The sequence below is a fragment of the Schistocerca piceifrons genome, chromosome 1 (assembly GCF_021461385.2).
Source record: "Schistocerca piceifrons isolate TAMUIC-IGC-003096 chromosome 1, iqSchPice1.1, whole genome shotgun sequence".
In the NCBI taxonomy this organism is placed as follows: domain Eukaryota; kingdom Metazoa; phylum Arthropoda; class Insecta; order Orthoptera; family Acrididae; genus Schistocerca; species Schistocerca piceifrons.
This window is the reverse complement of record NC_060138.1, coordinates 125,077,216-125,103,533: the sequence shown is the minus strand read 5'-3', so window position 1 is coordinate 125,103,533 and position 26,318 is coordinate 125,077,216. Positions and strand designations below refer to the sequence as shown.

Below are 26,318 nucleotides of genomic sequence, written 5' to 3'. Positions count from 1 at the left end.
TTAAACTTTCAAAATATTTTATTTGAAAAGGTTTGCTTACATTAAAAGATATTATATTTTTGTGTCAAGAGAAATTTTTTGATGAAGTTAACTGTGTTTTGGAGTAGAATCAAAGCTATTTGTTTAATGAGAAATAATTTACAATCTCGCATAACTTATACCAAATGTGGAAATTTGATGAATAGACATGGCATTTGTTATAAATTATATGGATGAAATGAAAGCAAATTACATCTTTTATAGATACAAAGTATTCCATAACTGAGGTAATTGTTTATTTATAAAGTAAACTCTATAAGATGACAAACATTTCATATTTTCTTACTGAAATTTATAAAAACGTTTTTATGCGTCATAGACATATGTGGAATTAATAATTTCTAAATCTTGGTTTGTTACACATTCTGCACACTATTGAAATTCTCTCTAGTGTCTGTTCTCAGTTTCTATCAATACTCACTTACCTCTTTAATGATCCAATTGGGACTGTTTTGATTTTGCGTGTGGTAACTCTGTCTCAAGATGCAAGTAATTACTGGAGTATCCCTGCAGGTGGCTGTGCCGGTGTGTCATCAACCTGTCACTGGGTCCACCAAATGTTGGAATGATGATGGCTGACTGTTGGGGAATAAGAGTCAGAGCACAGATTCTACCTTAGTTGATAGTGAGACATGGTCAACACCCATCAGCTTCATGATGCTGGGCTCAGTGTGTGCAGGATGATTTATAATGAGCTCTAGGGCAATATTACCATCAGTTATGAAGGCATGACCTGCTTGTGGTACCACTTATGTGTGGGTAGGCAAATACTTTTCCATTGCAAGCATCCCATTCATATTTTGGTCCTTAATGTGAGATGCAATCAACACAGTAGTCACCGACTGTCTGCAGAATGAACTTAACTTCATCAGATCTCTGGGGGAAACAAACAATGGCTGATGTTCTACATCAGCTGATGGCAGAATGTGGTCAATACCTACCAGCCACCATCTAGTTTTGTGGTATCAGGTGTCCACCCTGAGTTATGTCAAAATGTGTGAGCCAAGAAAGGGATCTTTGAAGTGAGATGCAATGTATGTAATAGCCTTTGATCAGCTGCACTAGAGATTTAGCTTCAGCATGTTTCACCTGATGAATTACTCCTCATTCTCTTAATATGCAGATAATTTTTAGCCTGTTCTGTGTAACACACTTCTTGACTGATCTCTTATATAACACTGTAATACACAACTGTCAAAGATACTGAAATTTTATAGTGCTGAAATGAATACAAAGGAAACAAAGTTGTGACTTGCTGCTGTTAACTTCTCAGAATCAGTTTAAGACTTTATAACAAAATTATAAATATGTAAAAAGTAAATAAAACTAGTGCATTAGATCTTATTTTAAACAAAAAACACAATTTTGAAGAACTTTTAAAATGTGATGCAAAGAATAGAGTATGTAGACTTATTTACAGAATCATTGCCTTTCACTGCAGCAGATAGTTTTCCTGCTATTTATTTCTAACAAAACACTTTTCTTTTAATTCTATATTAATTGGTACTGACCCGAAAATATAAAGACATGCACTCTTGCAGATCAGTATTTTCTGGAAAACAGGCATGGTCTTTCATGTAATAACCTAAAGAGTAGTTTCGGTCTCCTGTCTTCAATTCAGACATGTAAACTGTATTATTGTATCCAATATACTCTCCGCCAGCCATTTTCTGTAAAAATTAAGTACAATTTGAAAGAAAATGTTAAGCAATAATTACTACGCATACATGTTTGAGTAGTAATACCTACGCGAATATGCTCCATTATAACTCCTAGTTGCTTTTCTGTAGACAAACCAGTTCCAACCATGGTCTGAAATAGTGAACATACTACTATTGCACCAGTGTTGATCATTGGGTTGTGTGGTTTATCTGCAAAGGAGTTACCTCCGAAATAGTTCAGCAGTAGGGAAGTTTCTGATTATAGATTTAGATTAGTAGAACTCATAAACAAAAGACTTACTATCAAGATCAAGGCAGACTTCATTGAAATTCCTTCCGCTTGGCTCATGACCAACATATTGATGTACAATTTCTGATCCTAATTGCTGCATGGCAATCCCATAAACGAGTGGTTTGCTGAAACATTGAGGTTATTAATTTTATTAGGGAACTAAATATTACAATCAATCCAAACTTTATGTATTTGAGGCACAGATACAGAAACAGGAACCATATATGAGGCTGAGAATGCAAGATGCAAGGCAAGTTAAAGCTGTGAAATATTCTAGGTAGCTCAATCGGGAAATGCTCCCTGTAACAGTTGCTATTTGCATTGAAATCTGAAGCCAGCACACAGTTTGAACTTATGACAATTATCAGATTCAGAGAAAATTTTAAAAGAGAAATAAGAGTATTGCTTGATCAGTTACTATTACTCCATTTTTTATATAAGCAATTCATGCACTACATAGATATTGAAATGTAATTATAGAAATTGAAAGTGCAAGTTTAAATAATGTAGTTTCATGTGACAAGCGTCTTACAGTCTCAGCATAACAATGACAACTAGAATGCAAGAACAATATATGTCAGCATATCAGCCTTTGTTTCTTCCTATGTTATTGCAATTGTGTCTACAGATACTCACATTTGGCTGCTTTGTCTTTCTCAAACATTTACCATAAAAGGCCAGATCTACAAGCTTTAGTAACCTGGTGTTTCATGATACATGAAAAAGTAAAGTTCTATCCAAAGTTGCCCTTGTACATATCAGTTGCCTATCATCCCATACTGTTTTCCTCTTAATCTTTTCACCTGTTGTATATTGTACAGCCATCATAATCTAATAAATAAAATTTATCACATCTTTATTTTATACCTATGAAATGAAATAAAACAGATAGATAATTTCTTCTTGTGTGAAATTCATGTGCTGCACAAAATTACAGGAATAATTAAAGAGGCAGAAATTAGTAAATCTGAGTCCTCTATTAGTTGGGGTGTTAAAATATTGAAGATAAGGACAAGTTTGTGAACTCTTTGAGTTTTTCAGTCTGAGTTTCTTTTACAATTGTTGCTGTGTGAATAATCAGTATCTTTGTACCTCTTTTTTGTATCAATACTTGCGTGATTTTTAGTAATAAAAACCCAGATTCATCAATTATGATATTGTTGTTTGTTTTTTTAACATCTAAAAATGACTGGAATTGCACACAACAATATGGACCATGCCCTTAATTATACAAATGAGGAAGGCATCAGGCACATCGCTGAGAACTCTCTTCATACTCTTTTGAAGATCAAGTAACTATTTGAGCAGATGATAAGGCTGAGATGAAGTATTATATGGAATGTATTAACTCAGTAGAGCTTGGAAAATCACAGTCATGTGGATGTCACTGATGCATTGACCCTGCTTGGATGTCACTGATGCATCACATCATCTGCAATATGGTTTGTATGTGAATGAAGCTGCTTCATGGCTAATTGCCAGAACCATACAGTCTGATCAAAACAGTATACATCCTACCCCAGTGACTTCCATTATGTTATGACTAAAAGAGCAACCAGCAAAAGCAAATACTGCATCTTGGATAAAGTCAAGGGTATTAAATAAAACACATTTAGTGTCTTTCATAAAAATAAGAAAAGCCTCATTAATAAAAAGGATAAACTTCTCAACCCCACACAGGAAAAAGAGGAGATAGATGAAATATTAGAAGACGCATACTGGAGCAACAGAACATCATAAGGAAATAACTGATATTTAAAAACAATTACCTCAATGAATTTTATTCTGTTAGAGAGTATGTGGATTATTTAAAGAGGTTAACAATCTTTCCATATTATTGTACATAAGTTTCAATTCAGACTGTACACTCTTCAAAATTACTCCAATATTTAAAGTGAAATTTATTGTCCAGAAGTTTCAAACCCAGATGTATGCTGCTGAGAATGTAAATGTATTTTTAATCTTGTATTGTAGTGTGCTGTCTTGTCCAGTTTTGTGTGATATATTTGTGATGCAGATGTGATCAAATAGGTGAAATAAACAACTACTACTAATACAACAAGACAGAGATTACTGAGAAAACATCATGCAAAAGTTAATAAGAGTGGAAATCTAAGTGCATTGTATGTGGTAGGCATGTCATGTGGGGCAGAAATAGAAAGATCAGAAAATAAAATATCCAGAAAACTAAAAGGTAACAAAGACAGGAATTACTGAAAAAAATAGCTGAGACTGAAGGAATTAACAGAAATTTAGGCCATGTGGGTGGTGAGAACCGAGGAGGTGTAAGGTCAGTTCCCACCTACGTGGTTCTGAGAAACTGGTGTCAGGAGGGAAATCCAGATGGTATGTGTGGTGAAACAGGCCCCAAGGTCACAAGTGTTATGTTATAAAGCATGTGTGTTGCCAGTAAACAGCCTCTGCCTCTGCCCATTTATCCTAACTGAAAAGTTGGTGGTAGTCATACTAATGTAGAACGACCCACAGTGTTTACATTACAACTAGTACATGACATGTGTCATTTCATAGGTGGCTCTCCCTCTGATGATATATGTTTTCCCAGTAAATGGCTGGTACAGGTTTGGTGGAGAGTCTTAGAGTGGGTGGTCGTAGGAGTAGGAACCACAGGGAAGGGAAATGGGTGCAGAAGGAGCATAGGGTCTGACCAGGGTAATGCAGAAATTGGAGAGGATGGTGGGGGGACAAAGCTATTCTAGGTGTTAGTGGCAAAAATACCAGACACAAAGGACCTCACTTCAGGGAATCATTTTAGGAAGTCATAGTGTTGTTGAAGTAACTGATTAACACATTCAAGACTAGGATAATGCTGGGTGACAAGAGGTGTACTCCTAACCTGTTTTCTGGAGGGATCAGCAGTACCAGAACTGAATGAGGCCCAGAAAATCTGCTTTTGAACTAGGCTGGTAGGATAACTAAATCCAGTGGAGGTTGAGGTGAGAATGGTGTATTGCTGTAAAGAGTATGCATCTGAACAAATACATAAAACCTTGAATGCCATGGCTGTTTGAGAGGGAATGTTTGATATGGAAATGATGGAAACTGTCAAAATGTAAGTAATACATCAAGAAAAGTGGCATCAGATTCAAAGTAGGATTATGTGAAATTTAATTGGGAGAATGTATTTAGAGATTCCAAAAGTTTTAATAAGTCAGCCTTTCTATGAGTCCATATGGCAAAAATGTCATTATTGTATTTAAACCAAATCACTAGCTTAGGGTTAATGGGTACCAGGAAAGCCCCTTCCAAAAGATTGGCATTAAGGAGCCATCCTGGTTCCCAAGCCTGTACTCTGATCTGTTTATATGTCTGCCTCTCAAAGGGAAAGTGGTTGTATAAAGTTGATTAAAGTGAGCAGGAAGGACACCATAGGTGTGGAATCAGGTGGGCAGTGGCAGTGGTGGTGGTGGTGTGTTGGGGCTTATGGGCACTCAACATCGACCTAAGAAAACTAAAGCACACACTCAAAGAAAGCAGGAAAAGAAGGAAAATGCTACATAAGAAAGTAAAACCTAAGGAAAGGGGAAACATAGCAACAAGAATGTCACAGGAAATTGTTATTGGCTGGCCACTTACATAAAATATGGGCGAGCTTGTCACACAGTGAGCAAATTAAAATCCTCTCCCTAAAATCTTTGTAAAAACATTTGACAGGGCACAGAACTTTAAAACTTTAACCACATTCGTCCGAGAGATGGCAGGTCCGCTGGCAAGTCAGCCGCGACCCGCTGGTCAGAAAATAAAACGCAATCCAATAAAACGTGGCGCACAGTGACCTGGACGCCACAAGCACCACAAATTGGAGGGTCCTCTTACCAGAGCAGGAAGCCGTGCATCATAGGGCTGTGGCCTATTCGAAGCCGAGTGAGGAGAACCTCGTCCCGTTGATGGGGCTGAAAGGAAGTACACCACACACGCGTTGTGGGCTTGACTATACGGAGCTTATTGTCAGTTACTTCAAGCCAATCATCCTCCCACCGGCGCATGACTCGTGAGCTCAACAGCGAGGTGAGTGCGTGCAAGGGGATAGCACACTGAGATACTTGTGGGGCGAGACACGCCTCCTTGGCAGCGAGATCTGCCCTTTCATTCCCAGCAATGCCAACATGCCCCGGAACCCAGCAGAAAGCTACAACCTTCCCCAGTTGCTGTAGTCGGAGGAGGGCATCCTGGATGGTCTGGACTATTTTGTCAGCTGGATACAAACGTTGAAATGAGTGAAGGGCACTGAGTGAATCGGAACAGACAAGAAATTTAGGAGAGGAAGAATGTCTCATGTGCTCCAGCGCCCGCAAGATCGCAAACAATTCTGCATCAAAGACAGTAAAAGTCTGATGCAGTCAGACCTTGAGGACACGATATGGAAAAACAACTGAGCAACCAACAGAATCCCCTTGTTTCAACCCATCTGTAAATACAGTTACATAGTCATGGTGCTCAGATAAAATGGCAGAAAATGCCGCATTAAAAACGGTGGCAAGAGTGCAATCTCTCTTGCACTGCAATAAATCTAAAACCACTCCGGGCCTCTTCAGTAACCAGGGTGGCAGGCGGTTAAAACCTTGGATTTGGGGTTGTATAGACTCCACACCGAGGGACTCTAGTACACATTGCACACGGATCCCAAACGGCAACGTAGCCCGGTGACGGCGGGAAAAAAGGCAGTCCAGAGGTGGATGGGCAACAAGACGTTGGGCAGGCGAGCTGGGAGCTGCAAGAAACTTACAAGCCTGGCGCACCAGCAGGAGCTGCCACCGGATGGTAAGTGGCGGTTCGCCAGCCTCAGCACAGAGGCTGGGTACGGGACTGGTCCGATAAGCACCCGTGGCCAGTCGGATCCCAGCATGGTGAACAGCGCCAAGGATCCGCAAATAAGATGGCCTCGCTGACCCATATACTGTGCGACCATAGTCCAGCCATGAACGCACAAAAGCTCCATAAAACTGAAGGAGACACGCCCTGTCCGCGCTCCAAGACCTGTGGCTGAGGCACTTGAAGATGTTCAGCGCCTTCAGCGTTCTGGCTTTCAAGTCACGTAGGTGTGGCAGCCATGACAACCTGGAGTCAAAAATTAGGTCCAGAAACCGCACTGTGTCTCTAAAATGTAGGACAGTATCCCCCATATGCAAGGCAGGCAAAGTAAAAAGATGACGAGAACGATTAAAATGAACACAAACACACTTATCGGCAGAAAACCGAAAACCCGTCTTTGCAGCCCACTCCTCTAACCACCGCACTGTTAGCTGCAACTGACGGCTCACGGCTGCAACACTGGTGGAGGAACAGAAAACAGCAAAGTCGTCCACAAATAAGGAGCACTGTACTGGACTACTCACTGTAGACGTTATACTGTTGACGGCTATGGCAAAGAGGGTAATGCTTAAAACACTGCCCTGGGGGACACCGTTCTCTTGCTCAAAGCGATCAGACAGTGTGTTACCAACGCGGGTCCGAAAAAACCACTGAGAGAGGAAAGACCGAATGAAAATCGGGAGGCGGCCACGAAAGCCCCATTGATGCATTTGTGCAAGAATACAGTGTCTCCAAGTAGTATCATATGCCTTACTGATATCAAAGAAGATACCGATACAGTGATGCTGATGGAGAAAAGCCTGCTGAATAGCCACCTCTAGGAGGGTCAGGTTGTCGACCGTGGACCGAAATTTTCAGAATCCACACTGAAAGCGGCTAAGGAGCTGTCTGGTCTCAAACAGCCAGACCAGACGCCGGTTAACCATCCGTTCCAGGGTCTTTCCAACACAGCTTGTCAAGGCGATACTACGATAACTACGGGACATGTGCGGTCCTTTCCTGGTTTGAGGAGAGGGATGAGGATTGCGTCCCTCCACGAGGTGGGGAACACTCCTGTCTGCCATATGAGATCAAAACATTCGAGGAGGATTTCCTTTGACGCCGCTGGCAGATGTTGAAGCATGGAGTACCAGATGCGGTCGTAACCTAGTGCAGTGTCAGAAGTCTCAGTAAGTGCCGATTCAAGTTCCCACATGGAGAAAGGGGAATTGTAGGCCTCAGAACTGTTCGACCGAAAGTCCAAGGTTGCTCTTTCGACAGTCGCACGGTAGCGATTAAATGCTGAATCCTGATTTGCAGTGGCAGTACTTTGTGCAAAATGCTCTGCCAGCATCTGAGCAATGGCTCTGGGTGTCGTTTGGAGGCATCCCTGGTTCAGGACAGCAGCTATTGGTAAACGGCTATGTTTACCGGAAATCCTCTGGATGGCTTCCCATACTCTTGTGGAACAAGTGGAACGGTTGATGGAGTCCAGGAACTCCTGCCATGACCTTTTCTTGCTCTCTTTAATGACACGGCGTTTCCTGGCTCTCGTGATTCGAAAGGCAGTAAGATTGACCGCTGTTGAGCAGCATTTAAATCGGCGAAGAGCCGCACGCCTGTCCCGGATGGCTGAACGGCACTCTTCTGTCCACCAAGGCACAAGGCGCCGCTTAAGAGTGCCAGAAGACTGTGGCATGAACAGCTCAGCAGCATGATGGATCACAAGCGTGATGTGATCCACCCATTCCTGTACGTTATTGTGGCGATCAAAGACAGCCAACTGAGTGAACAGTGGCCAGTTAGCCCTGCCAATCATCCATGATGGTGGCCGCTGCTCCAGCAGTGCACCATCCAGGAGATGAATGCGGATAGGGAAGTGATCGCTGGAATGAAGGTCGTCACTGACCTCCCAGTGAACAGAGTTGGTGAGGGTTCAACAGCTGACAAACCATGTATATGGAAGTAGAGGGAGGTGGCACCAACAGTGACTAGTATGATGTAGGAGATGCACACATTTCAGATGATTTAGGAAATGGCTGGTGTCTTTAATACAGGAAGGGTGTTTTTGTACTACAGGATGTAGGTGTTGAACAAATAAGGCAGATACACATTCTGTGGTGCTTTGAGGTCAGCAACTATGGGAGGTCAGGATGAATGCGTTTGTAGATTTTAGGAAGAAGTTAAATGGTGGTAACTTATGGTCTGGGCAGGGCAGAAGTCATGTGGATTGAGATTTTTATCCTTGTGAGGGGCCCGAGGTTTTAACGAGAGATTGTAGGTCAGTTTGTATTATAGGGATGGGATCTTGATGGTTGATGCTGTATGCAGAAATGTCAGGAGGCTGGTGTAGAAGCGCACATACATACTCTGACTGATCAAGTACCACAGCTGTACTTCTCTTGTCTGCTCAGAAGATAATGATGGAGTCATCAGTTTTTAAGGAACAAAGAGCTTGGAGTTCTACAGAAGACAGGTTAGGATCACAATGTAGGGACCTGAGTAAGGGCTGTGAAGCAGTGGCAGACATTAGGAATTCTTGGAAAGCCTTTTAAGAGAGATTCTGAGGTAATGGTGGTCGGAAAGGTTCAAGGTAGGGTTCAGTATAAGGTTTTGAGATTGTGTTGTAAAGTGAAATTTCCAGTTGACATTATGCGTGAAGGAAAATGATCCTTAACCAAAGTAGTATGACTAAATACATATTTATGGGCGCAAGTGAGGCAATTTGCTAATACAGATAATTCAGGAGGGGAGAGGGTCGTAGATGAGAGGTTGAGAATACTGTACTGCTGTGGCTGATTCTTGTGATCATGAGTTACCATCACTCTGGGAGGCAGTGTTGAAGGCTGACAGATATTAAGGTTAGCCAAGGTTAGTTCATAGGAGAGTGGTGGTTGACGGTGTGGCTGTTTAGGGATAAGGAGAGGTTCAGGAATGGAAACACTACTGTTGAAGTCATTTATAAGAAAGCAGGATAGCTTTTAAGGTAAATTCTGGCCTGTCACTGCACTTTGAAGTTCGCTTGGCAGAACATACCACCCAAGGAGACATGAGGAGCAGATAACTGCAGGATATGGAGAAGGAGAAGTCTGGTGGATCAAAAACCAATCAAAGCCAATTTTGATACCTTACTCATCCCATTGGTATTAGAATTGCTAGACTATGGAATCAGCAGTCCTTCTACAATATTTACAAACATAAAATTTGTATAACATTTACAATAATGGATACAGTGGGGCACAATATGTTATGATTCATGATACTTCATAATAGATAAACATAAATAAGATACATAAAATAACAAGATAGTAGACTTAATATACAGGGACACATCCATATTAGTAATATCTTTATACTTGAATAGCAATATGATATCTTTTACAACAAAAAATTGATGATCTATATGCTTGCACTAATGGGGCAATCCAACTATACAATAAAACTACACATGTGTATATTCATTTATGCTAACAAATACACTAATTATGTAAAATGAATTCTGCAACAAATATTATTTCAATTTGATCTTGAATTTTGATGTTTCAAGAACAATACTTTTGACTTCTCTAGGTAGAACATTGAAAACTCCCTTGTCTGAGCAGTTTACTCCTTTCTGCACAAGGGTGAAGTCTGTCTGCTTACTATGTAGGTCCTATTTCAACCTTGTATTATGGCCAATATATGAACTGTTAGTTTTGAAAAAAGAGTGGTTTTCATTAATGAAACATACAAAGGAAAGAAATAATCACACATGACTCTAAAAACCTGTAGTTTCCAGAATAGATTCCTTCAAGAGTATTTCAAATGATCACCACTCATAACGTGTACATCTCTTCTGAGCTATGAAAATTACCCCAAAAGATAATGCTGTATAGCAGTGCATGGAAATATCCAAAGTCGGTAGCTCTGATGGCATTCATAGTTCATGCAATTACGTGTAAGGCAAAAGTCATGGAATGAAGTCTTCTTGCCAGACCTAGATGTTGCATGACCAATTTAATTTGCCATCAATGTACAATTCCAAGAACTTAACAGAGGTGTAGGGCAGAGGGTATGTCCCATTGTACCAGTTATTAGGGTTTCTTCCCATTCTCTTCCTGAATGGAGCATGGGAAGAATGATTGTCTGAATGCCTTTGTACACACAGTAATTAATCTAATCTTATCCTCATGATTCCTAGGTGAGCGATAAGTAGGGAATTTTAGTATATTCCTAGAGCCATCATTTAAAGCTGGGACTTGAAACTTTGTTAATAGATTTTCTTCAGATAGTTAATGCCTGTCTTCACGAGTCCACCAGTTCAGTTCCTTCAGTATCTCTGCAGCACTCTCCCACAGATTAAGAAAACCTCTGACCATTTGTGCTGCCCTAGTCTGTATAGATTCAATATCCCCTGTCAGTCCCATTTGCTACAGTTCCCACACACTTGAGCAATATCTAGAGTGGGTCACATGAGTGATTTGTAAGCAATCCACTTTGTAGACTGACAGCACTTCCAGACTGATTGCACTTCCCCAGTATTCTACCAATAAACCGAAGACTACCATCCCCTTTACCCACAACTGAGTCCAAGTGATCATTCCATTTCATATCCCTACAAAGTGTTACAACCAGGTATTTGTATGAATTGGCTGATTCCAACAGCAACTCACTGACAGTGTAGTCATAGGATACTACATTTTTTGATTTTGTGAAGTGCAAAATTTTACATTACTAAATATTTAAAGCATGTTTCCAATCTTTGCACCACTTTGAAATCTTGTCAAGATCTGACTGAAAATTCATGCAGCTTCTTTCTTATAGAACTTTATTATAGATAGTTACCTCATCTGCAAAAAGCCTGATTTTACTATTAATATTGTCTGCAAGGTCATTAATACACAACATGAACCACAAGGGACCCAACACAGTTCCCTGGGGCACACCCAAAGTTACATCTACATCTGATGATGGCTATCCAAGATAACATGCTGTGTTCACCTGACCAAAAAATCCTCAGTACAGTCACAAATTTCACTTGATACCCCATATGACTGTACTTTTGACAGTAAGAATAGGTGTGGTATTGATTCAGTTCTTTGGAAATCAAGAAATACTGCATCAACCTGATTGCCTTGATCCAAAGCTTTCAGTATGTCACGTGAGAAAAGTGCAAGTTGGGTTTCACATGATGGATGTCTCCAGAATCCCTGGTGATTGGCGCTGAGGAGGTCATTCTGGCTCATGATGTTTGAGCACCGAATATGTTACAAGATTCTACAACAAACTGATGTAAAGGATTTTGGACGATAGTTTTTTTAGATCACTTCTACTACCCTTTTTGTAGATGGGTGTGACCTGTACGTTTTTCCAAGAACTAGGCATGGCTTTTTGTTCAAGGGATCTACAAGAAATTATAGTTAGAAGAGAGGCTGACTCGGCCACACATTCAGCATAGAATCTGACAGGGATTCCATCAGGGCCAGTAGCTGTGTACAATTTTAAGAATTTTGGCTTTTTCCTAACACCACCACACTAGTACTTATTTCATTCATCTTTTCAGTGGTATGAGTATTAAATTGTGGAAATTTTCTTGGCTTTTCCTTTGTAAAGGAACATTTGAAAATGAAATTAAGCATTTCAGCTTTTGCTTTTCTACCCTCAGTTTCAGTTCCTGTGTCATTGTCAGGGTCTGGACACTAACTTTGATGCAACTAACAGGCTTTACATATGACCAGAATTTCTTTGGTTTCTGTGAAAGCTCATTTGACACATTTCTTCTATGGTAGTCATTGAAGGCATCCCACATTGTTCTCTTGACAGCCAAACATTTCTCTATCTATAGTCCTACACTTTGTTTTACACCTATTATGCAGTAATCACTGTTTCTTTAAAAGTTTATTTACTGTGGCTCTATGCCATAGAGGTTCCCTCCCATTATGGACTGTTCTACTGGATACATTCTACCCAGTTGTGTTCAAATAAACTTGAGCTGTAGTTCCTCTACATGCTCCTGCCTTATACTGAAAGTTTCAAGTTTCTCATTGAGAAATCACACTACTGATTTTTTTAATCTATACTGTGTTCTTAATAAGAATAACCCTGATGTAAACATTACACCATATATTCTTCCATGTTTGCTTGAATCACATTGGATTTCATTTCACATGGAGCAGAAGACTAGCTATGTCCAGTACAGTCAAGTATGATCATAGTGATATATTTTATGTTGTGTTACACGCACATGGACTGAGCAATAATGCTGCGCAAGTTGGACGACACTGGGCAGCCAGCTGGTCCAACAACACTGCAATTATGTGAGAAGTTGCAGTTCAGATGCAAAAAGAGATGAGCAGACAAATGTCATTTAATTTTTAAAGAGAATGAAATAATATTCGGCAAAACTCCAGCAGTACCCCATGCTTCTTAGGTGACCAGATGGGAAGCAAAAATACTCTCATTCTCACCAAACGTAGTATTATAAATACAAACAAGACTGATGAAAACTTAACTTAAATGCAGCGTAACTGTTCTGAGTGAGCTATATGTGGTGCAACACCATACTGCAGGGATTTTACTTTAATGTAGAACAAAGCCATTGAAGGTATAATTATAAGCCACTGAAGGTATTAATCAGTCATCTGGTAATCACTTAGCTCTTTCCTTATCCGAATCTGAGAAACACATTTCAATTCTGGAAGCATCATCTACTACTTTGATAATTAGTCGATCAACAATAGAACCCATGAAGCCACCCAGGCACTGAATTTTCTCCTCTTCTTTTATGCTGTGCTGTTCTATATCCCACCAGCGTTAGGCAGTAACATGTGAAAAAGCTGCATGCGTTAGTTTCAGTATGTCTGGCAGCTGAACAGTCTTGTTATTTCTCGTGACAAATCCCTCAACTTGGTTCCAGATCAGTTCTGTTGGGTTCATATTGTAGCGGTATACCACAAATGTAAAAATGCAGCATTTGTACGGTGTGCTCGATGATACGAAAATGATTGTTTTTCATGTTTCTACAACACTTACCACTCTGGTTCATGTGAGGCTATATCTGTGGTATAAAATGGTGGACACACAGTCCCTGGCCAAATTATTAGACACACCGCACATTTTTAATGTTATTTGTAATAATTACGTATTGAGTACTATATTTAATGCGATTAATCGGAAAAATTATGACAGTTATTCAGGGCACTTATTGCATTGTTGAATTTTTTATCTGTTGTTGTAAGTATCAATGTGCAGAGTATAGCACACAGGAAAGGCCCTGTTCGGTGGCGTTCTCGCATGTAACTGGTCTAATACTTTGTTCGCTTTGATTATCAATTTCATAATATAAACATCATGACTGATTGTTTAACAGCCAGATATCACTAATTGTGACCTTTAAAAATGGGTAAAAGAGGGGACATTTCACCACCTAAAAAAGCTGAGGTCAAAGCCCTCGTAAATAAGAAAATTTACTCCACTCGTTAAATTTTACGAAGGTTGGGAATGTCAGAAGTATCGTGGGGCACATAAAGAAGAAAATTTATTCAGTTGTAGAATTGAGCCCCAGAAGGAAGAATAAATGTGGAAGAAAACCAATTTCCACCCCAAAGTCAGAAAGATTTCTCAAAAGAATTTGCCTATACAACATATTTGCAACAACGAAACGGATAAAATATCAACTGGAAGAGGCTAATGTGAAGAACGCAGTGTTCACAGAAAGTTGAAGGATATTGATTTCAAGGCCTGTCGACCCCCTAGAAAAGCAAAGTTAACAGCCACAATGAAAACAAAGCGTGTGAAGTGGGCTAAACAGTGGTGTGATAAGGGTGTGGACTTCTGGAGATCGGTAATTTAACTTTAAAATTATTATTTACAATATGAAATAACCTAAGCACATTTATTCGTAGTATATTAATTATGTTTCTTGATTTTTACAGGTATGCTTCAGCGATGAAAACAAGTTTGAAATTTTAACTAACAAATCTCAGTATGTGTGCCGTGGAACAGGAGAAAAATTTCATCCTGATTGCATTATTCAGACCGTAAAACACGCATTTAAGTGATGATTTGGTCTGTCATCTGTGGCAAGGGTATAGGATGTCTTTACGTGGTTAAAGGCATAATGAGGAAAGACCAGTACAAGAAGTCCTGCAAAAACAGTTAAAACCACAGCTCAGACAATGGTTCCCGGCATTAACCCCATAGAAAATGTAAGGGAACAAATGAAGGGGGGGGTGGCAAAAGATGTCAAGACAACAAAAACCCAGCTCTTAGAGAAGATCATCAATGTGTGGTATCATCATCCACAAACGCAGAACACAGTACAGTCCTGCATCGACAGCATGCCATGCATATTAAGGCTATCATAGTTACAAAAGGTGGCTCAACAAGATATTAAAACTAATGTTTTCACTTTACAATAGTTTAATTTTAGTTGTAATTATTGAAATAAAATATTTTTAATAAATACTACGTTATGAGGTAAACTACACATAATCATTTTATCACAATGTATGTATATTAAAAAAAAAAAAAATCATTAGACATAAATCAAAATTTGCTTAAAGCTGTAGTGCATCAAATAAATTGGCCAGGGACTGTAGTCCAACTAAAGAGTATTTAGTTTTTCATTTTTGTCCTAAAAGTTAAATTGTTATGCTTTCTTAATTTAAGCAAACTTTATTAACAATCTTTCATGAAATATCAATAGTTAATAATTTATATTTGAAATGAAAACAGGAACTTCACATGCAGAATGTAATTAGAAAAAAGAAGACATGCATTATTCATCAAAAAGATGATGAATGTTACAATTGCGAGCTGTAGCTATTTCAAAATGAACGAAAAAAAAAGGATGACAAGAGCGAGACTTGAAGCAGCAATCCACAAACTGCATTAGATCATCAATTTACTAAGCTAATGATTCTGCTCTACATGCAGTATGTATTTTTATATCAGCTGTATAAAATACAGACCCTCGGAAAACTTCAAAGTCGATTTTTTTCTGTAAACATATGAAAAACATTAAGAACAACCTATTTTTGTGCACTTTTTAACCATGTACCAAACGCGTTTCACTACAAAGCAGCCTCAGCCATTTTCATAATGCGTATTAACAGTGCAACAATCAGAGCATATCACTGCTGTTTGGCCACAATAACTTGACAATTTCCCGAGTGCTGCTAGAAGCGGAGAAAATCAGCTCTACTTGAAAGATATTCATTCATTTGTTTCGAGTGATGCGAATGTCAAGCTGCCCCTATATTTGCAAAGTATTACAAAAATCTTGTTTCCACTAAAAAATAACTTATGTAACCACTTGCTCAAGTGTTAGAGAACAAAATCTTACTCAAGTTTACTTCTTCAAATCACTGGGGCGAGTTTGCTTCAGAAACTCACCATACATACTCGATACAAAAGAGGAGTTATTATCAAAAACCAGAGTACATATTGATTTTACCAAGAAATAATATTCAGTTAACTGAACTCAGAGGACTTCACTTAGATTAAAAACTTTGAGGATCTTGTACGCATATTTCCAACATCTCTTGTCTATTGTGTAACCAAGTATTCGACAACAGGAAACAAAAATGCAGCCCGGTATCACACCAAGAGACTGACTTTTAATTTTGCAAGCAGTATTTACCACTTTTATCAGTAACGCAATGCATTTATGTTTACAGTATCATTGAAAAATCAGTTAACATTTAAAGACATCTGTACTGCCATTCTACATTGCCTTCTGGTGAAATGAATTGATTGGTAAACTCATTTTGCAGTTCCTTGACTGATGGTGCCAATTATGTGTGTTTAGGGATTCCAACACTACATTTTTTTGATCTGTCTGTCTTTGTGCAACTCTCATTTTTGACAATACTTTCGCACTGGTACTGAACACAAACACACAACTTCTGTGAGGTAGAGAAGACCTTCCACGAAAAGCAAATTCAGCAATTACTTGCAGCAAGATGCAAGAAAGTAGAACAAATTTTCTCCCAGCAGCGGAGTGTAAGCTGATATGGAACTTCCTTACATCTGGCGAAAATAGCGGACGTACATTTGGGAGGGGGGGGGGGGGGGGCAGTTTTGTCCAGTTCTGTGGTTGTATAGATAATGTGCCATATCACAGCAGCGAGTTCAACAGAATGCCTAATAAATATGATTTCAGGATTATGACATTAGAGGGGTTGCAAGATGGAAAATCAAACTGCAACGACTCAATAAGTAAAGCTGAACTGTTATCTACAATAAAGGAAAACAAACCAGCCATGAAAGTGTACATGGTGGATGAAATCACTAAGAGCAGGGGCCACAAAGTAGTATGTTTACTGCCCTACAACTAAAATCTAAATCTGATAGAATTGGCATAGGACAAAATAAAGAACAACGTCGCTGGTGACATGTTGATGGAAAGATTGTAGAATCTTGTTAATACATTATTTTCCTTGCAGGTGCTGCACAGGAATGGCAAGGTTACTGCAGGAATGTGCAGCAGCTGCAGAAAGAGTACTGGACACGAGATAGAACAATGGAAATGGCCATCGATGAAGTTATCATCAGTACCATGCCCTCAAGTGATGATGATGATAAATGCGATATGCAAACAGGTTCCAAAAATCAGCTTTTTAATTTCTGTTCATAGCGTTGTAAGTCGTATATTCATCTTTGTTCATTTTCTTTGTTTTTGAAACATAATTAATGAATTAATACATAAATTACAGGTAAAACTCTCGAGCATGAATATGTAAACAACTTAGGTGATTTCCGATACAACGGAAGCATCACTTAAGTAGGCAGTACTTCTGCAAGTGCCATCTGCGATTTCATGTTAAGCGCAAAATATGGGTAGCAGTGTCTCTCTCCTCAGCAGCCAAAATGCTGGGGCAAAACTGTTCCCAACAGCCATCGCACCAATAGTCAACCTATCGTGGAGAAGCAGTACAGAGACTGTGACTGTACATGATTTTTGAAATAAAAGCTACATAGCTAAAGCACAATTAAGAAAAACGTTGATGGCTGTTAATACATTAGAATATCTTTAAGTTTCATTCAATGTAACCCAGTAATAAGATTCTAACACATAAGTAGGACCTGCTGTTTGGTTAGAACAGCTCAGTGTCGGATAGATCGTCAGTGACAGCAGCACCAATAGTTCCTGCTACTAATAAGGCGAGTACACCATTCCCTTGTTACATATTTATATGAGCTTCAAACAGGAGCGACTTATTTTCAGTTATCTGGGTAGTTAATAGTTTAATTTTGTAATTTCTTGCATGTTCAAGTGCTTACTAGGCACAACCTTTTGTTTTAATAACAGTGTAGAGTACAGTACCACCGTTGTTCAGGACGCTTGTATCGACCCTCGTATCGTACAGGCTTTTGTTTGTTTGGTTAGAGCAGCTCAGTGTCGGTTAGACCATCAGCGAGAGCAGCACTGATAGTTCCTGATACTAATAAGGCGAATACACCAGTCACTTATTACATATTTTTACAAGGTTCAAACAGGAGCGACTGCAGCAATGGATAGGAACTGTGATTGCTGTGTACAGACGTGAGCTAAGTTAGCGACCCTTCGCTCACAGCTCCAGGCTGCTTTGGCTTCCATCACACAGCTTGAGGCTGCTGCCAAGGGGTGTCAATGTGGGGTATCGAATGCGTGGATGCAAGGGACGTAGAGCGCGTCACATGTGTCCGAATTGTCAACTGCTGTGGTCGCCCCGGGTACTTTCTGAGGGGCTGATCGTAGGGCCTCTCTGGTTACTTTGACGAACAGGCTTTGAGAGTTATCTGTGGCTGACGGTGTCTCTGAGCCAGATGCAGTCATTCACACTGTTCCAGAGGAAGCTTCTCAGCCCACAAGGTCTGGCCATTCACAGAGGGTCAGTTTTCTGGTAGTTGGGAGCTGCAACATTAGGCACATAATGGGGCCCCTTAGGAACATGGCTGCCAAGGAGGGGAAGGAAGCAGTATGCACTCCGTGTGCATTCCATTCCAGGGGAGTCATTCTGGATTTGGAAAGGGTGCTTTCGGATGCCATGGAGAGTACAGGGTGCAACCTACTGAAGGTGGTGGCTCATGTCGGTACCAATGACGTGAGTCACTTTGGATCGGAGCAGATTCTGTCTGGTTTCGGGCAGCTAGCAGAGATGGTAAAGACTGCCAGTCTTGCTTCTGAGATTAAGGCTGAGCTCTCCATCTGCAGCATCATTGATAGAACCGACTGTGGTCCTTTGGTGCAGAGCCAAGTGGAGGGTCTGAATCAGAGGCTCAGGCAGTTCTTTGGCCATGTAGGCTGCAGATTCCTTAACTTGCACCATCAGGTGGTGGGTTTCCGGGTTTCGCTTAGTAGGTCAAGAGTCCACTACACACAGGAGGTGGCTACATGGGTAGCAGGGGCTGTGTGGAAGGGACCAGGCGGTTTTTTATGTTAGAGGGTCTCAGGGAACCACAGAAGGGACGTCCGTCTAAAAGGGGAAGGTAAGACACAGTAAGGTAGTTGTAGAAACGATTGGTGTTGTAGTTGTAAACTGTCATAGTGGAGTTGGAAAAGAACCAGAACTCCAAGTCCTAATAGAAAGCACTGAAGCTCAAATAGTTGTAGGTACAGAAGAGCTGGCTAAAACTGGAAATAAGTTCATCCAAAATTTTTTCAAACGATTTAACAGTCTTCAGAAAAGATAAATTAAATACAGTTGGTGGTGGAGTATTTATTACTGTTAGAAGTAGTTTACCTTGTAGTGAAATTGAAGTAGATAGTTCCAGCGAAATAGTATGGGTAGAGGTTACACTTGACAATTAGACTAAACTATTAACTGGATCATTTTACCAACCCCCTGATTCAGAAGATATAGTTGCTGAACAGTTAAAAAAAAACTGAGTCTAATTTCAAATAGGTACCCCACTCATACAATTATAGTCGTTGATGGCTTTAGTCTACCCTCAATACGCTGGAAAAATTATACATTTAAAGCTGGCAGCAGTTATAAAACGTCATCCAAAATTGTACTGAATGCTTTCTCACAAAATTATTTTGAACAATTAGTTCATGAGCCCACTCGAAGTGTAAATGGTTGCAGAAGCATACTTGACCTTTTAGCAACAAATAATCCTGGACAAATAGTGAGTACTGTGACTAATGCAGGGATTAGTGACCACAAGGCAGTTGCTGCTAGGCTAAATACCAAAACATCTACAACCATCAAAAAGAAACGCAAAGTATATCTATTTAAAAAAGCTGATAAAAATGCTCTTAATGCCTTTTTAAGAGACAGTCTTCACTCCTTCTGACCTGATCATGTAAGTGTAGAAAAGTTGTGTAACGTTTTCAAAGAGATAGTATAGACAGCAATTGAGAAATATTTATTTCTTTATTTATTTAGCTATCCATGGACATTTTAAAATGTATGGATGTTGTCAGTTGTGTACATTAATATATTTAAACAGTTTGTTGTTACATGTAGTTAAATATTGTGACATATAAGTTAGTTACATTCATTTTTGCTCCTTATCATAATATTGTGAAATAAATCATTTTTGCTCCTTATCAAAATATTGTGAAACAAAAGCTAGTTACAATCATTTTGTACTAAGGAATTCACTTATAGTGTAAAAGCAGTGTTCCTTCAAAAACAATTTAAGATTTTTTCTAAAGTGGTGCATGTTATCTGCTTCTTTTATTTTCTGTGGCAGTTTATTATACAGTTTTACACCTTCATACAAGAAGCTATTTTGAGTCTTATGTTTATTCTCCCTGTCTAGGTGAAGACAGTGACTTGTTCTTGTACTATAGTTATGAAAACTCTTATTTGTGCTATAATTTTCTATATTTTTCTTGATGTACACTATGGTTTGGAATATAAATTCACAAGGAACTGTTAGAATTTCTAACATTTTGAAAAGTTCTCTGCAATGGGCCCACTTACTGCTTTTTGTTATAATTCTTACTGCTCTCTTTTGCATTTTAAACACCGTTTGTAAATTCTGAGCACTGTTTCCCCAGAAAATAATACCATAACTGATTACTGAATGAACATAACTAAAGTATACAGTTCTCAAACATTCACTACTGCATGCGGAAACAAGGACTCTAAGTGCATAACGTGTTTTGGATATATTTTTCGAGAGTTTCATAACAAGTTCATTCCAATTCATTTGGCTGTCAGTGTGCAACCCTAAGAATTTTGTTCTAGGTACATCATCTATGGAGATGTTATCTAGTTTTAAATTTAAGTGACTCTGTTTTCTGTTGATTCTAAAGCATATTGTATTCGTTTTCTTTACGGTGAGAGTTACTTTGTTTCCTGAGACCATTTGTGAACATCCCTCAACACTTCAGTAGAATTTTCCAACATTTGTGCTGGTGTCTTAGTGGTAATTACTATGTTGCTGTCATCCACAAACAATATTCTCTCTCCATGGCTGATATGTTGCGGGGAAATCATTTATATACACCAGAAATAATACAGGGCCTAGTACACTTCCTTGAGGGACCCCAATATTGGTATATTGTGGCTCAGATATATGTTACTCAATGTACCTTGATCCACTGGAGACATGTGTGATCTCTACTGACTGTACTCTGTTTTCTAGATATGAACAAAACCATTTGAGAACTGTTCCCCTTACTCCTAGTGCCTCTAATTTATGCAATAGCTTCTGGTGGTCAACTGTATGAAATGCCTTAGACAGGTCTAGGAAAAGGCCAGTTACATAGCTGTTCTCATGTAGTGCTTCTAAAACTGTTTTTGTAAATTGTGCTATTGTAGATTCTGTACCTCTACCAGGACTGAAACCATGCTGGTCATTGCAGAGGAGGTTGAATTTACTTAGATAGCTCAAAAGCCTGTTTTTCATTATTGTTTCTATCACTTTGGAAAAGCACTACAATAGGGTTATTGGTCTGTAGTTCTCAACATTTTCTACGTCACCTTTCTTGTGAACTGGTAAAATTTTGGCATGCTTCAGATAGTCAGGAAAGCAACCAGTTTTGAAGGATTCATTTATGATTTCTGTTAGTGGAGCTTTGGTACTGTTTATGCATTTTTTCAGCACACACATTGGGCTTTCATCTAAACCTGACAAGTTTTTGTTCTTTAATTGCCTTACAACATTGCATACTTTCTCCTCAGTAGTTGTAAACAATACCATTGAGTTTGCTATATGCTCCTGTATTGGTTGATTAGCACCTTTTGGAAAAATTTTCTGTAAGTTCGTTGCAATGCTACTAAAGTAGGTATTCACATAATTTGCTAATTCTCTTGGGTTACTTTCTAAGTTTTCCTTGTTCCTGTTTTGTGTGTTTGTACCTCTCTGCTTCACAGTTCCTGTTTCTTGTTTCACTACAACCCATGTAGCTTTACTTTTATTATTGGCTAAATTTATGAACCTATTGTTGGCTGATTTTTTTGCAGTGTTGAGTACCTTCCTGTAAATCCTTTTGTAGTTTTTGTAGTAGCGCAAAAAACTGGATCACTATTGTCCTTTTCAATGGAATTTAGGTATTTACAAGTTTGAGCACTTTTTCTAATTTCTTTAGTAATCCATTTATTGTTGGTGGGTGTTCCAATGGGAATTAATGCTTTGGGGAATGTTTCTTCAAATTTTAATTTAAACTCAGACATAAAATTGGAGAACTTGCTATTCACTTTAGTTCCTATATATAGTCCTTCCTAACTTTCATGTGCTAACTTTAAGGAACACTCTTGCAAAGCTGATGGAGTTTTGATTCTGTTTTTACACAAGCTTTAACTTTTATAATCTGACATAGATGGTCAGACAGTCACAGATTTTTGACAAGTACATCACAGTTTTCTCTGCCTACATCTGTAGCTACATGGTCAATGGTAGATGATGAATGTATGGTTATTCTTGTTGCACTGTTGACTATTGATAATAGACCAAAACTATGTAGGATATTCATAAATGTGTTACTGGTGTCATCTGTTTTATTTGTATTTATGTTAAAGTCCCCACACAAAAGGATATTATGTTTCAGAGTCAACGCTAGTTCTAGGCTTTGTATAGGTTTTGAAAAGAATATCTCTAAATTACCACCAAGAGAATGATATACACATAATATAGTTAGTTTCTTGGGCATATTTATGGCAACTATCTCTATTGCTGACACTTCAAAGTCTTTGTCTATACTTAGCATAATAATATCATTTCTGACTTTAAATTCAATGCCGTTCTTAACATAAATACATTATCCTCCATCTTTAATTGTGTTTCTGCAATAAGAACATGCTTGGACATAAGAGAGTAAATTAATACATAAGATTTCACTTTCTTTACTCCAGCACTCTGTAATACAGATAACAGTGCTGTCTAAGATTTGTAACTCTACTTCCAGCTGTTGCACTTTGTTTTTTAGCACTGAATATTTTGGTGGAGTACTGTTAGAGATTTAATGTTACTTATCTTGGTCGCTTTTTTTTCTTCATATCTGCAATTAAAAAATCCTTCAGATGGGAAGTAAGTGTCCTTTTCTGTCTACTTGCTGCCCCATGGATGGTTGTTTCCATGTTTGCTGCTGCTCCTGCTATTGCTGAGATTTCTGCTGTTACTGCTGTCTGTGATGCTGCTGTTGATGGTGATGCTGTTGTTGGCATTGATGTTATTGATGTTCCAATTATTGTTTGTACTGCTGCTCCTGCTATACCACATAAATTAATAAGTGATGGTACTGATCCCCTATGGTACACAAAACGGCTCACATTGTTGTTGCAGAAGCAATGAAAATAGCATGCCAAATTTAAAAGCACGCAAAATCCCCAAGATTGGCAAAGTTCTACAGAAGTTCAAAATATGGTGCATACTTCAATGCAAGATGCTTTTAATAATTTCCACAACAAAATTCTGTCTTGAACTCTGTCAGAAAACCCAAAAAGATTCTTGTCATACATAAAGCACACCAGTGGCAAGACTCAATCAATATCTTCACTGCATGATAACAACGGTGAAGTCACTGATGATAGTGCCACTAAAGCAGAGTTATTTAACACGATTTTCCAAAACTCCTTCACCAAAGAAGATGAAGTAAATATTCCTGAATTCCAATCAAGAACAACTGCCAAGATGAGAAACATAGAAGTAGATATCCTTGGAGTAGTGAAGCAGCTTAAATCACTTAATAAAGGCAAAGTCTCCAGTCCAGATTGCATACCAGTCAGGTTCCTCTCGGAGTATGCTGATAAAATAGGTCCATATTTAGCAGTTATATACAACCACTCGTTCACAGAAAGATCCGTACCTAAAGACTGGAAAATTGCTCAAGTCACACCAATACCCAAAAAGGGAAGTAGGAGTAATCCACTGAATTACAAGTCTATATCACTAACGTTGATTTGCAGTAGGGTTTTGGAACATATACTGTATTCAAACATTATGAAGTACCTTGAAGAAAACGATTTATTGACACATAGTCAGCACAGTTTCAGAAAATATTGTTCTTGTGAAACACTACTAGCTCTTTATACTCATGAAGTAAGAAGTGCTATCGACAGGGGATGTCTAATTGATTCCATATTTTTAGATTTCCAGAAGGCTTTTGACACTGTTCCTCACAAGTGTCTTCTAACCAAACTGTGTGCCTATGGAGTATCGCCTCAGTTGTGTGACTCGATTCGTGATTTCCTGTCAGAAAGAAAATGTTCAAACGTGTGTGAAATCTTATGGGAGTTAACTGCTAAGGTCATCAGTCCCTAAGCTTACACACTACTTAACCTAAATTATCCTAAGGACTAACATACACACCCATGCCCGACGAAGGACTCGAACCTCCACCAGGACCAGCCGCACAGTCCATGACAGCAGTGGCTTATACAGCTCGTGCGATCCCAAGTGGCTGTCAGAAAGGTCACAATTCATAGTAATAGACGGAAAGTCATCGAGTAAAATGGAAGTAATAACCGACATTCCCCAAGGAAATGTTATAGGCCCTCTATTGCTCCTGATCTATATTAATGACATATGAGACAATCTGAGTAGCCATCTTAGATTGTTTGCAGACAATGGTGTCATTTACCGTCTTGTAAAGTCATCTGATGATCAAAACAACTTGCAAAATGATTTAGATAAGATATCCGTATGGTGCGAAAAGTGGCAGGTGACCCGGAATAAGGAAAAGTGTGAAGTTATTCACATGAGTACTAAAAGAAATCATCTAAATTTCAATTACGTGGTAAGTCAAACAAATCTGCAGGCTGTAAATTCAACTAAATACTTAGGGTTACAACTACAAATAACCTAAATTGGAATGATCACATCGATAATATTGTGGGTAGAGCAAACCAAAGACTGTGATTCATTGGCAGAACACTTAGAAGGTGCAACAGGTCTACTAAAGAGACTGCTTACACCACGCTTGTCCGCCCCATTCTGGAGTACTGCTGTGTGGTGTGGGATCCGCATCAGGCGGCACTGATGGATGACATTGAAAAGTACAAAGAATGGCAGCTACACTCCTGGAAATGGAAAAAAGAACACATTGACACCGGTGTGTCAGACCCACCATACTTGCTCCGGACACTGCGAGAGGGCTGTACAAGCAATGATCACACGCACGGCACAGCGGACACACCAGGAACCGGGGTGTTGGCCGTCGAATGGCGGTAGCTGCACAGCATTTGTGCACCGCCGCCGTCAGTGTCAGCCAGTTTGCCGTGGCATACAGAGCTCCATCGCAGTGTTTAACACTGGTAGCATGCCGCGACAGTGTGGACGTGAACCGTATGTGCAGTTGACGGACTTTGAGCGAGGGCGTATAGTGGGCATGCGGGAGGCCGGGTAGATGTACCGCCGAATTGCTCAACACGTGGGGCGTGAGGTCTCCACAGTACATCGATATTGTCGCCAGTGGTTGGCGGAAGGTGCATGTGCCCATCGACCTGGGACCGGACCGCAGCAACGCACGGATGCACGCCAAGACCGTAGGATCCTACGCAGTGCCGTAGGGGACCGCGCCGCCACTTCCCAGCAAATTAGGGACACTGTTGCTCCTGGGGTATCGGCGAGGACCATTCGCAACCGTCTCCATGAAGCTGGGCTATGGTCCCGCACACCGTTAGGCCGTCTTCCGCTCACGCCCCAACATCGTGCAGCCCGCCTCCAGTGGTGTCGCTACAGGCGTGAATGGAGGGACGAATGGAGACGTGTCGTCTTCAGCAATGAGAGTCGCTTCTGCCTTGGTGCAAATGATGGTCGTATGCATGTTTGACGCCGTGCAGGTGAGCGCCACAATCAGGACTGCATATGACCGAGGCACACAGGGCCAACACCCGGCATCATGGTGTAGGGAGCGATCTCCTACACTGGCCGTACACCACTGGTGATCGTCGAGGGGACACTGAATAGTGCACGGTACATCCAAACCGTCATCGAACCCATCGTTCTGCCATTCCTAGACCAGCAAGGGAACTTGCTGTTCCAACAGGACAATGCACGTCCACATGTATCCCGTGCCATCCAACGTGCTCTAGAAGGTGTAAGTCAACTACCCTGGCCAGCAAGATCTCCGGATCTGTCCCCCATTGAGTATGTTT

At 39.8% G+C, this 26,318-nt stretch overlaps 1 protein-coding gene across 1 annotated transcript in view; it reads right to left on the bottom strand.

The window, feature by feature from the left end:
• Positions 1 to 26,318, bottom strand: part of LOC124788065 (glutaminase kidney isoform, mitochondrial-like) — a 156,723-nt gene that overhangs the window by 102,974 nt on the left and 27,431 nt on the right. Inside the window, exons 5-7 of the mRNA XM_047255198.1 lie at positions 2,002 to 2,117; positions 1,789 to 1,910; positions 1,551 to 1,709 (exon numbers count right to left, since the gene is read on the bottom strand). Coding sequence (XP_047111154.1) covers positions 1,551 to 1,709; positions 1,789 to 1,910; positions 2,002 to 2,117 — 397 coding nt within the window. The remainder of the gene's footprint in view (positions 1 to 1,550; positions 1,710 to 1,788; positions 1,911 to 2,001; positions 2,118 to 26,318) is intronic.